Below are 18,015 nucleotides of genomic sequence, written 5' to 3' on the forward strand. Positions count from 1 at the left end.
GGTCGGAGCGATCCGCCTTCCTCACCGCCTCGTCTGGATGCCGGACCGCAGTCTCCGTCTCCTCCGTGGGCCTGAGGGAGACTTGAGCAGAAATATCTGCAGGTGCACAGTAGGGGTCCGTCACGGCTGTAGAAGGGTCGGGGGCCTGCATTACATCGCCGGCGCGTGGGGAAGGGGCTCGTCCCTGTTCGGGCGCCATTATGTGGTAAATAAATAAATAATTACCGGTACTATTTTTCTATGCATTAACTGAAAAGGATAGCTCAATAAATAAGAGGCAGAATCCGTGGTATCTGAGTCATACGGGCTTTAATTAAGTGGCTCGAGCCAATGGACCATCGGGTTCCATCACCTACTAAGGTTCAGGAAGGGACAGACACAGGAGAAGAGGGGACAGCCTACTATCATATTAACATCATACAGTATATATAGTAAAACAGTACAATTGCATTGAATACAGTAGGCGTAACAAGTGACAAACGGAAGATAAGAACATATGGGCGTAAAAAGAAGGCGTGCACAGGGCGTGCACGGAGGTGTGTGAGGTGAACGTCACAGAAGTGTCATAAGTGGGTGGATACATGGAGGGGGCTACCTGGGCAGCTGGAACCTTTAACCTACTGATGCGCGCAAACGAAACATGACGTGTAACTGGGGAGAGTTGGGGGCTCTGACTTTTAGCACTAGAAGAGGAGACTGAAGTCTGGGATGTCAGAACGACCTGTACCTATAGCATATCTGATATCTTGTGTTTGGAGTACATGTTGCCTGAATCTAAAAGTCATCAGGGCAAAGGCTACTTGTCACTAAGGCTAGTGCATGCATATATTTCCTCATGTATTGCGTGTGCTATGGATCTTCTATGGATACTAATTCAGTAATTCTTTTGCCTGGAGACAGGAAGACTAGACTATAGATGAAGATGTTTAGGTGGTTCGTTAGCTAGGAATGTGAAACCGGGGAGCTGAACTGATAACTATAGGCATAACATATTCTTGGCAGACAGGCAGGCAGGCCAGGCCGGGCACTGCGCTGCTTGGCAGGGAGTAAGTGAAGGGTCAGGGATGCGGGCGGGGCTGCATCTCTCCTCGGAGTGGTTCAGGAGACTTGAGGCTTGAATCTGGTGTCCGGGCCCTGTGAGGCCTAGAAACGGGTGCAACTCGATGATTTATCGTGCACAATGTAAAGACGTTGGCAACATAGGCCTAAAAGCCTAATTCACGTTGCTTTAAGAAGAACTGGATAACTGGCATACTAACGTTGAACACAACTATAAATGCATCTTTATTTGGCCAAGGGCGTAAATATGCATTTTAATCATGCACATATAACATATGATGGGGAACACGTAGGGACACATGACAGGGCAAAATTCAATTTTCCTCAACACGAAACAGCGGGTAGAGGATATAAAGGGAGGGAGAGGTGCACTAATGAAGGGCGAGGGTGCAGTGAAATGATCTGTAGAGGAAGGGGTGACGGAAAATATTCAGAGTGCGCGAAAGAAGGATGAAGCGGCGGCGAGGGGATAAAGAGAAAAGAGGGGACGGGAAACGAGAACAGGGAAAAGGGATAGTTACAAGGGGAGAGAGTGGAAGGAGACACGGGTAGAAAGAGGGAATATGGAGATACACGTAAATGAGAGAATGAAAGAAGTGGGGACTGGTTGAATGAGAGAGAAAGACGTGGCAGACACTTCGAATGAGGGTTGCGGGAGAGGCAGGTCAGTGGGTGTCGGGGCGAGAGAAAATGAAGAGGTGTTTTTAGAAACAGGGAAAGGGTGGAACGTGAGGTGCAGTGAGAATGAGGAACAGAAGAAAATAAGAGGCAACCCTAGATGTGATGATCACCACCCATGCAAGCACCCCCCACCCAACAAAAAACGTAAATCACTCCCCGTCGTAGAGGCGTCAGTAGTCACTGTGCATCAGCAAGGTGCTGGGGTAGGTGAGGAGACAGGAAACAGCGGGCAGAGGATATAAAGGGAGGGAGAGGTGCACTAATGAAAGGCGAGGGTGCAGCGAAATGATCTGTAGAGGAAGGGGTGACAGAAAATATTCAGAGTGCGCGAAAGAAGGCTGAAGCGGCGGCGAGGGGATAAAGAGAAAAGAGGGGAAGGGAAACGAGAACAGGGAAAAGGGATAGTTACGAGGGGAGAGAGTGGAAGGAAACACAGGTAGAAAGAGGGAATATGGAGATAAACGTAAATGAGAGAATGAAAGAAGTCAACAAAAATTAAAGCCGCGTGACCTCCCAAATCATACAAAAAAAGTGTTTGCAGGTCAAACATGGCACACACACTGCGTGCTGATTTAGTAAATTAATTACGAGCATCAACGGGCGCCGACTAGCAGGAAACGCAGCAGGAAGTGGTGCGGGACGGTACGTCGAGTCAACAAAAAAAAAAAGACTTCGGAGGAGGGCTGATTCTGCAGAGCTCGTGAAGTGGCAAGCTCTGGCATTGCGCAGAGGGGGCGGGGGAGAGCATTCCTTTGAAATCTGAAGCTCTCAGCATTGCTGTGGCGGGTCTGATGCGATGATGCGAGGCGGCTCGGGGAGCAAATGGCAAGCGCGTGCACGGGCACATGCACTGTGCGTAATCCGCCGGTCAAAGCCCCTTGATAAGCTTTCCTGATCCACCTCTATATGTCTCGAGCTGCAATGCGCTTGCGCATTGGCAGGTCGAGACCTAAAAATGTCACTCCGTGCACCGAAACCAATTACCTTGAGGGATACAGCTTTTCTTTGTTCTTCATAGTTACTGCAAACACCTCAATAAAGTTTAATTGTTCAAAAACGGGCCAATACAATCAGTCTTTGCAACCTTTCATGATCCGACATAAAACGTTGTATTTCTTTTAAACTGCCTCTTCTTTAGCAGCCAAATCTTCAAACAAAGTCATTTTATTTTACCAGCATATGGTGCTGTGTGCTTGCCTGCTTGTGTGTGTTCTTCTGTGAGAGAAAGAGGGAGAGAATCAGGACACTCTAAGGAGATATTTTAAGAGGACTGTGTGGAATGCTTGTTACTTTCTGTGTGTGTCTGTGCACGCTTGAGAATTTATAGTATTGAGCCAAACAACAACAAATAACAGAATGGCATTAAGAAGCAGCAAATATTACAAAACAGTGGCATTAACATATCATCCTGTTTGGCTTTCATTTTATGTTAAACTGTTTTGTTGACGTAAATGCATTTCTCATGTGTTTTGATATGTGCTGCAACTGGTACAGAAGTCATTATGTACGATCATATCTTCCCGTAGCCCCGCCCCTAGTCCCACCCACTTGCCACACCTCTAGCTCATTTTAATGAGTATCTGCACTTATTTTTTTACATTTAAAGCACTGAGTATGTATGGAAACAGTTAATGGAGAGGCAAGGGCATGATTGATTTGGGACTTGCTGTGCCAGACCTAGTGAACCACAAAATGTACTAGCTACAAAGTGAACTTCCTCCTCGTGCTCAGCGCAATAAATTACTGGTTACTGCACAACCCTCCGTACTTCGGTGTTGCGCGAGCGGCCTGCTGTGCGCTTGTTTCAGGCTGAGGCAATGGCGGCCGGACCCGGACTCCTGGCTGCCGGCGGGCAGCTGCTCTCTCGGCACCGGACCGCCGTCCTCTGCGCGGCGGCGCTCGGGGTGGGCCTGGCCGCAGCCTGGCTCTGGAAGAGCCGGCGCAGGAGCAGAAGGGAGCGGCGGCAGGTCGGGGTGGTCTCACAGCTCTTTATTTACCCCGTCAAGTCCTGCAGAGGGGTCGCCCTGGAGGAAGCCGAGTGCACCAAACTGGGCTTGAAGCACGGAGAGCTCCGAGACAGGTATCACCACTCTTCTGTGCAAAAACAAACACACATTTAAGTAATTGTAGATCCCATATTAGGTGGAGGAAAGCACGGAGGTTTTTCCCTTTGCATTTTCCTGTTTTTTATTTTCTACTTTTCTCTTCCAAACCTCGTTGCCCTGTGATCTATTGTCACGCATGACAGTTTCAGGCTGTCCGGGAGTTTAAGGCAATAGCACATTGCATGCTTGGATTGCCATTCTTCTTTAACCAGAGCTAAGTACTGCTTAAAAAATAACAGAATACAAAGCATTGCTCACTAAAAAGCCAGGACTGCAGAAAGTGCCACATGGTGGGAGGGGCCACCTGCAGGCCGCAGTAATGCAGGACTACAAGCACCAGCCATTCAATGGAAGCATGCATTGCCAATAGGTCTGATCTTCATGGTGTTGTGCTTGGAAACACATGCATGCACAGCAGTGCATAGGCTCTTTGGGTGTGTCGGTGGGTAACCTTCTGCATGGCTCCATAAACTGAGGGGGAAAAAACGGGGAGGTTATAAAAGGTAAAGAAAGAGGCTGTCTACAAAAGGGTGAGGCAAACATAGATTGCATATTTCTACATGCCTGTGTTTGATTGAGCACATTAAAGCAAGTCTTATTAGCTTTGCCAGTGCTTGTTTTTTCTCACGATATGATTTGGCAGTTTGGATGAACTGTTCCTATTGGATCAGCCTAACACTTATAAAGGTGAGCAGTGTCCTCTGGCCACACTATAACTAGGGCTCCCCAAAGTGTCCTGTCTGTGCTTAGTAGTAATTATCATGGATATGGACATACAATGTAATTTGAGAGCACGTCGAAGCCTCACCCATGGAAATGGCATGTTTCATCATTGGGTTGTCAGGTAAAGTGTGTCTCAGTCAGTGTGACATGTTGGTTTCTGTACACCACTCAAGTCTGTCCAAAAAGTGCACTTGTAAACATCTACTGTAGCTGTACCTATATTCTGTCATCCAGAGGAACTCCTATAGCTAAAACTGTGTAGGAGTGGGAAACGGAACTCTTATTTTTCTATAATTTTGCTTCCTTCCATAGCAAACTCTACCAAGTGAGGTCGGCGTGCTTTATAATAGAGACCGAACTCCTTTGTTTAAACTAATTTCATGGTGCATTTACTTTAAAGCATACTAGTGGAGACCAATTGTTTCATTACCACCAATGTACTAACTATAAGAACAGAACTGACGAGACAGAATGTCTCAGGTTACAATAATGCACCAGCGACAGGATTCTGCAAAGGGCTGGGCATAACTGGAGTAATTCTCTGTAGCGTAATTACTCACAATTACAGCAAAAGTATTCATGATTATGCGCAATTCTGTGAGAAGCGTAGTCCAGCATTTAGCACTATTTTCTTAGTGGAAAGAACACCCTCACGTTCTACTTGGGCCCAAGGATGCATTTTGGGCTAAGAAAATAGCACAAAATACTACAGCAGTAGCCAGCAGCTGCTTGCTCTCTCTAAATTCTTTGTTCATGAGTTCCTGTGGTAGGATCTTTGCCCAAAATTGCTCTTAATTACTCAAGCTGGCTTAATCAAGTAATTATGCATCACAAGGAATTTGTAATTATTGAAATTACTTTGATTACACTGGCGTAATTAAAAGTTCACAGAGGCATGATCCTGTACAGTCATACTGTGTCAATGGACTGCACTAGGGATGGGCAACTCCTTTAACCTTAGAGTGGGGGGGGGGAAACAAATATCTGGTTAGTAGTCATTTGTGACCATTCAGGGCATAGTACTCGTGCAGCAGGAAGGGAGCAAGGGAAAGTGCAAAGCTGTTGGACAGATTTAGTCTAGGGAAAGGGTAATAAGTGGGAATAGGAGGCCAAGAGGCATAATTGAAGCATCATTTAGTAGACCTGTAGGAGAAGGAGGTAGGAGTAAAAGTGGTGCAGTTAGTCTTGAAGGAGAATCTTGGGATGAACTTTAGTGGAGCCAGCTAAAGGGAAAAGAAGGTAGCGGCAGGGAAAGGTGATATAGAAGAGCAAGAATGAAGTGATAGGGCGGAGTGAAGGACAAAGAAGGTGTATAGTGGTAAGAGTAGGGAAGAGATAGAATAGTGAAGTGAGGAACCTGAAGGGGATACGGGTGGAAGGATAGCTAGGACAGAAGAAGCTGGAGGAAAAGGCAAAGTTATGGCAAGATTAGGTAGACAGAACATTGGAAAGATTTGAGGTGGGAAAAAGGCAGAGTTCTAGGAGAAAGAAATGAAAATGCGAAAGGGAGTGGGTCCTGGTTAGCTCCTAATGCAACTTTTGTATGAAAAGAACAGATTTAAGTTGCTGGTGAGATGTCAGTAGGTCATCTTGGCATCTCGTTTCAGCTGAAAGTGAGTCCTAGAGAAATGGATCTGCTCCAGAAAAGGACTGGGAGTTGACAGGATGTGCTTTTAGGATTTTTAGATATAAGGCGGTGGACATCTTTGCTTCTCAGTTGTTTTTTTTCTCCCGATATTGTAAGGTAGAGTTTAGGTAATCTTGCTGGACATAGTGAATGTTTATGGATGTTATACAGGCAACTTTGAATTTGATTCTGTCCTCCTGTGGTAACTAATTTAGCTGTTTTAGAACCTTTGTTAGGACTCCCCTGCCACAAGTCTAAACCCAAACTGGATCCTGTACACATTCATAAGGACATCAACAAAGAGGTTTAGAGATCGTAATGAATCATATCTGAAGGGCATTATGACTTAAGCAGTATAATATTAACATAGGAATCTCCGTACTACAATATCTGCTTTTGTGAGCTGCAGAAATCTGAAGAAACAGAAGTAGACTTGGTCAGGCAAACGCTACTCCTGTGGCACATCAGCATAGTCAGAATTACAAGTTTAACTCAATCGATAACGCAATTTGTGAAAAAAAAAACACCTCGCATGATTGTTTAAAATGCAGTTCCTTGCTGTGCATGAAATTGATTTCCTCAGAAAGATGGGAAGCTAACATTAACCCTATCCAAGGAAACATTGCAGGCCCCAGTGCTTAATTCATAAAAAAAACAAGTGTTGGGCCCTCATCAGGAGGCCTCTGTAGCTTGCACCAGACATTGCCACTGCCAATGGCATTACCAACACAATTAGTAATCATCACACTCCTACAAGAGAGGTGTGGCGCCGCGGCCAGGGCGACTGACGCTGGAATCTGGGGACCACGGTTCGATCCCCGGCTCCGGCGGCAGGTTAGCCCAGCACCATGTGACTCTGGGCAATAGCTCGCTTAATCTTCCCGACGGCCCCCCAGCGCCTAGAGACCCTTACGGGTGATTGTGCGCTTTACAAATGTGGACTTTTACAAGTGTGACAATTCAACCTATTCCAGGCCTCTAAAGCTATAATAATGGCTTTGGCAGCATTCAATAGTCATTAGGTATCTTGTGATATCTATTGTCTTTAATATAAACTTAAAAGGGGCTAACATCCCGCTCCCCTCTCTTTCCTGTCTTTTCATTTGTTCCTGTGCTTGTCACTTACGTTTCTCCCATTTCTATTGGCTGTATCATTTATTTATTTTGAAAGTTTTATGTAGTGCGAACATCACCACCGAGGTTAACAGAGCGCTTTACAGATTATGCATCACAATGGTTATAAGCAAACAAAACAGAATAAGCAAGGCAACAAAATCAAAGTCTAAAATTGTCAAACATTATCCAGAGGGAAACACAGACACAACAGAATCGACAGCGCTACAAGACCACAGTCTAGAATTATCTAAGATACTCGTGAACCAGGTGGCTGGGCAGAGTGAAAGGATATTTACCCAGAACCAGATGGAGCCAGGCTAAGGAAGAAATTTCTTCATCAAGACTCCGTTGACTTCTTTTTTGAAGAAGACAGTGGAGGGGTTCACCCTGACTTCGGGTGGAAGGGAGTTTCAGATCCTCTGAGCAATCCCTGAGAAGGTTCGGTTATAGGTCCTTTTTTTTTCTTGAATTTTTGTGGTTTTAGCAAAAGGGTGCCTGCACTTTTGAAGGCTCTAGAACTGCAGGAGTGCTCCAGTTTCCAGGCGAGGTACAGCGGGGTCTTGAAATGGATGGCCTTGTGAGCCATGCTTGCAATTTTTAACTGTATCCGACATTCATATTTAAGCCAATTCAGGTCCCACAATTCTGGAGAGATGTGGTGGTATTTTTTTGTGCCAGTTAAGAGCCTAACAGCGGAATTGAGGGAAACCATAAGAGGAGCCGTCCTCACTCTAGGCAGGCCGCAAAGTGTTGAACTACAATAGTCCAGCTTTGAGATCACTAATGCTTGTACGCCAACCTTTAGGTCATGAGCGGGGAGAAAGGGTTTGAGTTTCCTGAGTAGGCTGAGTTGGAAGTTCGCTCCTTTGGTGAGGGAACTGATTTGCTTCTGCATTTTAAGGCTTTTGTCCAGAATGATACCCAGAGAAGATACCGAGTCCATGAGGTGCGGTCTACAGTTAAGAGCAGGCAGCTGATTGAGCCATTGCTCCATGACAGGGGATTGGTTGTGGGGTGAGATCAGTAAGAATTCCGTTTTAAGATCATTTAGCTTCAGTTGATTACTTGTCAACCAGCTTTGTGTTTCCAACAGGACTGAGTTGAGGACCTGAATGTCTTCGGGGGAGGCGAGTATAGTTGGGTATCATCCGCGTACATATGATAATGAATGCTGTATGATTTTAGAATTTCTGTCAGAGGCTCCATGAACAGGTGAAAGAGCATCGGGGGACAGTGCTGAGCCTTGTGGAACCCCCAAGGTGACTGGTGCAGGATGTGACAAGGGGTAGTTCACCTTGAAGCTTTGGGATCTGTTGTGAAGGAACAAAGAGAACCAGTTTAAAGACAGCATCATCCTATGTTCCAGGAGGTCAATTAGGTGATTGTGTTTGACAGTATCAAATGCTGATGAGAGGTCAAGAAGATTCAATAGTCAAGATTCATTGTGATCCAGCATTCTAAGCGCATCATCCACAATGTGTGTTAGCGCCGACTCCGTACTATGACCCGGGCAAAAACCAGATTGGCATTGGTCCAAGAGATGGAAGTGGTCAATGTGATGACAGAGTTGGGCGAACACACATTTTTCTATGAGTTTTGCTAAGGTGAGGATGTTGGTGATTGGCCGAAAGTTAAGAAGGTTCTTGGGATCGTCCTTTGGTTTCTTTTTGATCGGGGTAACTTCACCTGATTTAAGGCAATCCGGAATAGCACCTTGCATAAGAGAAGTATTGACGATCGTCATCCAGCATGTTAGTAAGGAGGATCTCACTTCCGGGAACAGTTTTGATGGCAAAGCGTCACTGTAGTGATTGGAAGGATTCAATGTCAACAGCATTTTGCGTATAGTGAGTTCATCCAAGGTTTGGAACAGACTCCAAGATGCATTGTTTTTGGGGAGGAAGTGCTGTAAAGCGTCAGTGCTTGTCGACTTGGAAGGGTGTAGGGTGTTGAGCGAACCACTCGGGAGGTGATCACGGGCCAAGCTTAATTCCATCTCAATCTTAATAGACTTATCAATGAATAAAACAGCGAATTCTTCGCAGTTCAGGAGTTTCAGTTCAGGAGTGTCCCTTGACCCGGAGAGGAGATGTTAGGATGATTGTTAGCATGGGACTTGATGAGTTCTAACTGTTTTTGGACTTTTTTTTCATGATCTAGTTGAGTTCTGAAGAAGGTGGCCTTCGAGCATCTGATGCATTCATTTTATGTGCTTTGCAAGGATCTCAAGTGACAAAGATGTTCAAGGGAGGGATGCAATCGCATTTCCTTTCTGCAAGTCTTAAATTTATTTTTTCAGCATTAAGACTATCTTTAAACCACGGTTTGGAGCATTTAGAGGACACTTGTTTAAGCTGAAGTGGTGCTACTGAGTCAAGTACATTAAGCATTGTGTAGTTATAGTGGGTTGTCAGGTCATGGACATCGTATATGTTCAAAGGGGGTAGCAAGATGCTATCACAGAGTGCCGTCATGTCTTGCGAGTTGATATTCCGTAAACATCTTTTCAACTGTTTTGGGTTCTTAGGTTGGGATCTGCTTGCTCTTAACGATTCAAGGCAGAGGAAGGTGATGCAGTAGTGGTACGTCCAGTCACATGGAAGGATCAACTCCAGGAGGAAAGAATTGGGCTAACTAATGACTAGATCTAGCATGGCTCCTTTGTTATGCATAGGGCTGTCACATAATTGGGTAAGGTTAAGGTCAAGTAGGAAGGATTTGGGCCTGTTGACAATCGCATCGTTTATATAATTCCAGTGGATGTTGAAGTCTCCCAGGAAGATCTGAGCATGCTTTCCTGCATTTACCAATGCTTGTTCTTTGGCTGCTTCTCTTCTCAGTTTACCATAGTCGTTAACATCCGCTTTGATGGAACTATTTCTTTTATAAAGTTTTGCCTCTTTCTGCTTTGTTGTCCTGCAGCAGATTTATATAGCTCAATGTATCACCTGAGAGATTATGTGATTTGCACACCCGAAACTTGAACTGGGATCTCCATCTCTTGAGTCAGCAGCTCTGGCAGCTGTGCCACATCCTCTCCACTCCGTGAGACTTGTTTAATGAGTTCCCAGTCCTGTTAACAAAGACATGTTTTACAGCTCACCTAAATGCTCAGTGTATTTTCTACTCACACTGTTTGTCCAAAACTTGGGCCCATGCCCACTGAGAGATGTTTCTACTTAATTACGCTTTTAACCTATTTCCACCTTAGTCACAGCTCCTGTTTGTGACCTGGTACAGTCGCACACATATAGGAAGGTCTGCACACACCTCACTCAGCTCTACCATTTGAAGAGCATCGCATTTTATTACATCTGAGATGAGCGTCTTCACCTGGACAGCTCCAATTAGATAGAAGATGGCTTGTTTGGGATCACGGGTCTGTTCACACTTTGTGCCAGAACGGAATCCCTTTGTTACGTGCCTGTCACTTCCATCCTAACAACATCTGTGTAAGCAAATTAAGGATGTATGTCGTTTCAAAGCATGCTATTACAACACATGCCTTTACGACGCAAGTTTTACAACGCAAGTCGTTACAACGACTTGCGTTGGGGGGCGCTGGATAGTGAATAGTTTAATTTACTATTCCAACTCCAGTCCCCGTGGATAGTAGTGAAGGTGTTGGATAGTAAATTAAAACTATTCCCTATCCTAGAGTTCCCCCCAGCGCAATTCGTTGTAAAAGTTGCGTTATAATGGTTGCGTCGTAAAGGCACCTCGTTGTAAAAGTTGCGTTGTAAACGCTGTTCCCCGCAAATTAATGATGCACACTGGCAGTGGGTTCATCTAACCGACTCCCACTTGAACAGTTCACGTTTCATTCTGCATCTAAAGATGCAGCTGCTCCCTTATCCACAACCGAGATGTGACTAAAGTGTGTGCAAACAACGCACGATTATACCAAGCTCTCACGCAGCGCCAGAGCACCCCTAGAAAGCTGCTATGTCACTTTCTGCTCCTGTTACTATGTTTGACAGGTTGACTTGAGAGGCATGCTTTGACTAGCGGGCGTCGCTTGTTCGGGTTCTCTTGCAACCATTTTTTGATTTTTAGGTTTCGCCTGCACATTGCTCATTATTCATCACATAGCCTAAATCGATGCATTACCAATACTTGTTTTTAATGTATATTGAATTATTAAACAACTGTTGTTGTGCTCATCACTTAATTAGATAGAACAGCGCCACCATGTGGTAAACTTTTACAAGCCCCGGTGCTGACAATCAAGTGTTGGTGCCGAGCACCAGAAACCACTGGTTCAAATTAAGCACTGCAGGTCCCTCTCAGTCTTGCTCACAGAGTGAGAGTAAAAATGTCTGGCTATAGCGCAGAGAGGGCCTTTATGTGATTTTTATGTTCTGGCTGGACAGTTATGTGAGAATCACTAGAAAGGGGCTTTGTCTCCACTCACATGTTGGGAGCCAGGAGTACATGTTTAGATTGGGCAGATGTGTGATTCCACAAAAAAGTGCTTGCCTTCAATTAAACTGTGATAATTTTGTTTATTTATCCAGCTGGCTGAGGTTGAACTTTAAGGGCCACACATATGACATTGTGACATTTGTTCCCAACCTTAGGGGAGAGGGGTTGGCCTAACGGCTAGGGCGCTCGACCTCTGACCTGGGGATCTGGGTTCGAGTCTCGGTAACGACGCCAAAAACCTCCTGTGATTCTGGGCAAATCACTTAATCTCCCCGTGCCTAAAATGAAGATGTGTCCGTCCTCATGTAACGTAACTTGTGCTATGTAAAGCGCTCTGATACCTGATTTGGTTTGGGTCTAGTTCGCGCTATATAAAAGTCTGCAAAAAAAACAAACAAAAAAAAAAACTTTATTTGAGCTGTTGTTGCTGCTTTTATCCTTTCCATGGTAACAGCTGTTGTCATGGTGCAGGCTCCTGTCCTGTTATTGTCATTACTGTAGTTGCTGCTGTTGTAACGACTATTGATGATACTTTGGTACCTAGTGTAGTTGTTGCTACAGTAATTGTGGCTGCTGTTATAATTCTCCCAGTGACATTTGTGGTCTGTACTGTGATTACAGCCATGGTTGCTGCTATTGTGTCTGTATAATTGAAGCTGCTGTTATTTTTGTGGTCACTATTGTGCTTACAACTGTTGTTGGAGCTGTTGCTGCTCTGGTGGTCGCTGTGGTCACAACTGTTGTGGATACTATTGTGGCCTCCTTTACTGCTCCTGGACACTTACAGTGATAGCAGCTTTTTGCCCTGCTGTTGTTGCTGCTGAAATGACATCTGTGGTTGATGCTGTTGTTCCTGCTGAGATGGAGTTGTGGTCATTTGTGGTTGCTGCTGCTTTCTTAGCTGTGTTGTGGTTGTGATCACTTCTCTGGTTTCTGCTGTGGCTACAGTGTGGTCACTGCTCTAGTCCTTGCCATGGTGACAACAATGGCACTGATGTGGACTCTACTCTCGAAATTGCTGTGGTTGCTGCAGTGTTTGCAGAGATACAAAGGGATAAATAATTGAGTGATTGCTTAAGTGATTGTTACCTCTGTGCCGTGTCTGTCTCCTTCCTGTTTGCCCGCCTACCTCGCCGCCCTCCGCTCTCCCTCCCCGCTTCCCGCTTCCCGCCACCGCCATTTGCCCCGCCCCTTTTCTCTTCTGTTCCCTCCCCGCTCCCGCCTCCCAGCTGCTCCGCCCACCCGCGCACTTGGCCTTAAATGGCGACCGTGCGACGCAGGTGAGTGTGACCCACTTGTGGGACACCCCAGCGCCGCACGGCCACCAGCTGCTGCGTGTGCCCCCTGCCTGCCTTCTGCCTCAGCGCCGGCCTCGCTGCCGCCTTGCTCGCTCCCCTTTGGTTTTCGCCGGTTTTGCCCTAAATTTGTGCTTGTTTTCTTTTTGTGCCGTATGATCGTTTCTTTAGCTGTTTTTCCACTGTTTTGCCCGCCATTTGTGCCTGTATTTTTTGTGCCGTTTTCCTTCCTGTTTTGCCCTCCATTTGTGCCTGCTTAAGTGATTGTTACCTCTGTGCCGTGTCTGTCTCCTTCCTGTTTGCCCGCCTACCTCGCCGCCCTCCGCTCTCCCTCCCCGCTTCCCGCTTCCCGCCACCGCCATTTGTCCCGCCCCTTTTCTCTTCTGTTCCCTCCCCGCTCCCGCCTCCCAGCTGCTCCGCCCACCCGCGCACTTCGCCTTAAATGGCGACCGTGCGTACGCGCAGCGGCCACGCGCAGCGGGCGCGCCGATTGTGCGCCGAAGGCGTGCCAAAGGTAAGCCCGTCTGCGCCCGTCCGCGACCGGATCGCGACCAGCGCCAGGACCCCTGGCCCACGAAGACCCCGACCGACCCGCCTGACGTACTCCGCCGCCTCCCTCATCGCACTCAACACCGGCCGACACCCAGAATGCCATCAAGCCACTCCACGACGCACCCACGGACCTTTCAGCTGCCACGCCTGCAAATTCTCCTGCATCCGGACCTGCCTCGCACCAGCACCCGCCAAGTCGAACACCAGCAGCACCCACCTCAAGTGCATCCTGCTCAACACCCGCTCCGTCCACAGACACGCCATCGAACTCTGGAACCTCCTAGACGCCACAGCCCCTGACGTTGCCTTCCTCACGGAGACCTGGATGAACGCCTCTTCAGCTCCCGACATCGCCATCGCTATCCCAGAGGGCTACAAGATCATCCGGAGGGACCGCAACGCCAACCAGATGGGAGGAGGCATCGCCATCATCCACAAGAACACCATCCGCCTCACGACCAGCACCGACAACACCCTGACCACCGCCGAACACCTGCATTTCCAGATCCACACCAACCCGAACACCACCCTCAGAGGCACCCTGATCTACCGACCTCCGGGACCACGCACCCAATTCAGCGAGGACATCGCCGACTTCGTCAGCCCGCTTGCCCTCCCCTCCTCTGACTACATCCTCCTGGGGGACCTCAACTTCCACCTGGAGAACAACAACGACCGCAACACCACCACCCTGCTGGACAACCTCGCCAACCTGGGACTCAAGCAACTGGTGTCCACCCCCACCCACCTCGCCGGACACACACTCGACGCAGTCTTCTCTTCCAGCACAGACATCGACTTCAGCCACGCCACAGAGCTTCAATGGACGGACCACAGCTGCGTCCACTTCACCTTCAAGAGAACGACGACCCACCACCACCAACAACAGGCCGCCCGCAGAAGCTGGAACAAGATCACAGCAGACCAGCTCGCCACCTCCCTGAGCCAGCACCCTCCTGCCAGCTCAGCGGACCCCAGCCAGGCCGCCGACAACCTCACGAAGTGGATCAGCATCTGCGCGGACGAGCTCGCCCCGCTGAGGACCCCGCCCAGCAGACCCGGCAGCAAGAAAGCCCCGTGGTTCACCGACGAACTCAAGAGCTCCAAGAAGAACTGCCGAGCCCTCGAGAAAGTCTGGAGAAGGGAACCTACACCGGACAACAGGACCTCCTTCAAGCTTGCCACCCGGAAGCACCACCAGCTGATCCGCGCCGCCAAGAAAACAGCATTCAAGGAACGGTTGGACAACAACGCACACAACTGCAAGGAACTCTTCAACATCGTGAAAGAGCTTTCCAACCCCAACGCAGGAAACAACGACATCACCCCATCGCAAGACCTCTGCAACTCCCTCGCTTCATACTTCCACAACAAGATCGCGGACATACACAACAGCTTCAACAACCAACCAACGCACACCATGACCGAACAATCACCCCCCACCACCACCCTCCACGCCTGGACCCCGATCAGCACCGATGACACCATCCGCACGATGAACTCCATCCACTCCGGATCACCGACCGACCCCTGCCCTCACCACGTCTTCCACAAGGCCGACGCTGTCATCGCACCCCACCTGCGAGACATCATCAACACATCCTTCGACACCGCCACCTTCCCTGAGAGCTGGAAACACGCCGAACTCAGCGCTCTACTCAAGAAACCAACAGCAGACCCCACCGAACTCAAGAACTACCGCCCCATCTCGCTCCTCCCGTTTCCAGCCAAAGTCATAGAGAAGACCGTCAACAAGCAGATGGCCGCCTTCCTCGAGACGAACGGATCCCTCGACCCCTCACAGTCCGGCTTCCGAGCCAATCACAGCACCGAGACCGCCCTCATCGCCGCCACCGATGACATCCGAGCCCTGATGGACAATGGAGAAACAGCGGCCCTCATCCTCCTAGACCTCTCCGCGGCTTTCGACACGGTCTGCCACCGCACCCTAGTGCAGCGCCTCAGCAACGTCAGAATCCAGGACAAGGCGCTGGAATGGATCATCTCCTTCCTCGACGGAAGAACACAGAGAGTCCGCCTACCACCATACAAGTCAGAGGCCTCTGAAGTCATCTGCGGCGTCCCTCAAGGATCATCTCTGAGCCCCACCCTCTTCAACGTCTACATGAGCCCCCTCGCGGCCATCGTACGCAAACACAACCTCAGCATAATCTCCTACGCCGACGACACCCAGCTGATCCTCTCCCTGACCAACGACCCCGCCTCCGCCAGAGCCAACCTGCACGAAGGGATGAAAGAGGTAGCCGAGTGGATGACGACCAGCCGCCTGAAACTGAACTCTGACAAGACGGAGGTCCTCATCCTGGGCTCTTCCCCCTCCACCTGGGACGACTCCTGGTGGCCTCCCGCCCTGGGCACCGCACCCAAACCAACAGACCATGCACGCAACCTGGGCTTCATCCTGGACTCCTCCCTCTCCATGACCAGGCAAGTCAACAACGTCTCCTCGGCGTGCTTCAACATCCTACGCATGCTACGGAAGATCTTCCGGTGGATCCCCACCGAGACCAGGAAGACCGTCACCCAGGCCCTCGTCACCAGCCGACTGGACTACGGCAACGCCCTCTACGCCGGTACCACCGCCAAGCTCCAGAAGAGACTCCAGCGGATCCAGAACGCCTCAGCCAGACTCATCCTCGACATCCCACGAACCAGCCACATCTCCGGACACCTGAGAGACCTTCACTGGCTCCCCGTCAACAAAAGAATCACCTTCCGCCTCCTCACCCACGCACACAAAGCCCTACACGACCAAGGCCCGAGCTACCTCAACAGCCGGATCAACTTCTACGCTCCCAAACGCCACCTCCGATCAGCCAACCACGCCCTCGCCGCCGTCCCCCGCATCCGAAGAGCGACTACAGGAGGAAGGTCCTTCTCCTACCTGGCCGCCAAGACCTGGAACTCCCTCCCGACCGACCTGCGCCTGACCCAAGACCACCTCTCCTTCAGGAAGAAGCTGAAGACCTGGCTGTTCGAGCAGTAGCGGCACCCCCCCCCCCCAGCGCCTTGAGACCCTACGGGTATGTAGCGCGCTCTATAAGTGTCACTGATTGATTGATTGAAAAGGATAATTAATGGCAACGAAGAGCACTTCTTTTGAAGGCATATGTGCACATGTAAGCAGGTGGGAAGACATCACTCACAGTGCAAACTAATGCCTGAAGTGGGCTGATACATGTATCCATGCCATTTGTAGTGGTGGGCAGAAGCAAAATGCAAATTACATTTTAATAGACCAAAGGATGAAGTGGGCTGACATGAAGCCCGTCATATGGCTTTAATTATGAGTGTCAGTATCTACCCTGGAGTGTTTTTGTGTTTTGTAAATCAGGCCTGGGCCAATGTGTTGATTCCCAAGATCATAACATCGGAAAGGTCTGGCCTTTACCAGATACAGAGTGCTTAGCCAACCTGGGTACTCAAAGTAGCACAGTTGTGAGTTTACCTTGGTACAAAGAGCAGAAAATCTATTCCGCATTTCGAGAGTTCCACTTGAGCATGAAACTCTCTGAGTGAGTACAAAAATATTAATAGGCCTAAAACTGACTTTCATAAACCCCAATACAAACTAAAAATATCAACAGCAAAAATATTGCAGACAAAAATATCATGAAACAAACATCATCCGGCACAAAAATATAAAAATACTGAGATCACAGGAATTAATACAAATGCAACCGAACCTGAATATCGATAACAAAGTTATTGAACATTAAAATGTTTACAAATCCCCAAAATAAACAAAACATATAATAAAGTGCCATAGCATGAGATAACATGTATATACAAATGTTACAATTTTATTAAAGATACATGAAAAAATAAATTAGTTTTTCATGTAAGATCCAAACAAAAAATGACTAACTCCTACTAACACTTTTAACCTATCAAATTTAAATCCAAAACAGCTAACAAATAGAAACAAAGCCTTAATTAAAAAATAATCTAAACAAAGAGCAGGAGAACACACCAGACTGCTGCACATGAAGCCACCTTCCCAGGAGACTGTTACTCTGCCGGAGTGAAATGCCAAAAGGATCTAGTTAAGGGAAGAAAAGAAGCAAAGCACTTACAATTTCACAAAAGTAAGCCTATAAAATATTTTTTAAAATGAAACCTAGAACAACAATAATCACAAATATAAATAAGAACTACATCCTTAAAGTAATTCTTTTTCTATTATAAGTCTATAATACAGACCCAAAAGCTTAAAAAATGAAAACTGAACGTGAATAAAAAAATTCCGACGGCTGAAAGTCAGTATGAATGAAAAGCAACTGTAAAGTATTACATTTAAAATGTTTAAAAAATAAGTTAAATTCCTCCACTATAAAAAATAAAGTGCATAAATATAAAAATTAAAACATGCTGTCTTGGGTGACTACCTTCCTCCAGATAATAGCACACG

The 18,015-nt window shown here is 47.7% G+C and overlaps 1 protein-coding gene across 1 annotated transcript in view; it reads left to right on the forward strand.

Moving 5' to 3' along the window:
• The first annotated feature begins 3,406 nt into the window (after window positions 1-3,406).
• LOC144763841 (mitochondrial amidoxime-reducing component 1-like) overlaps window positions 3,407-18,015 on the forward strand; it is a 278,087-nt gene continuing 263,478 nt past the window's right edge. The window contains exon 1 of the mRNA XM_078649812.1: window positions 3,407-3,820. Within this exon, the coding sequence (XP_078505938.1) occupies window positions 3,558-3,820 (263 nt within the window). The 5' untranslated portion in view covers window positions 3,407-3,557. The remainder of the gene's footprint in view (window positions 3,821-18,015) is intronic.

The sequence above is a fragment of the Lissotriton helveticus genome, chromosome 6, assembly GCF_964261635.1.
Source record: "Lissotriton helveticus chromosome 6, aLisHel1.1, whole genome shotgun sequence".
Classification (NCBI taxonomy): Eukaryota; Metazoa; Chordata; class Amphibia; order Caudata; family Salamandridae; genus Lissotriton; species Lissotriton helveticus.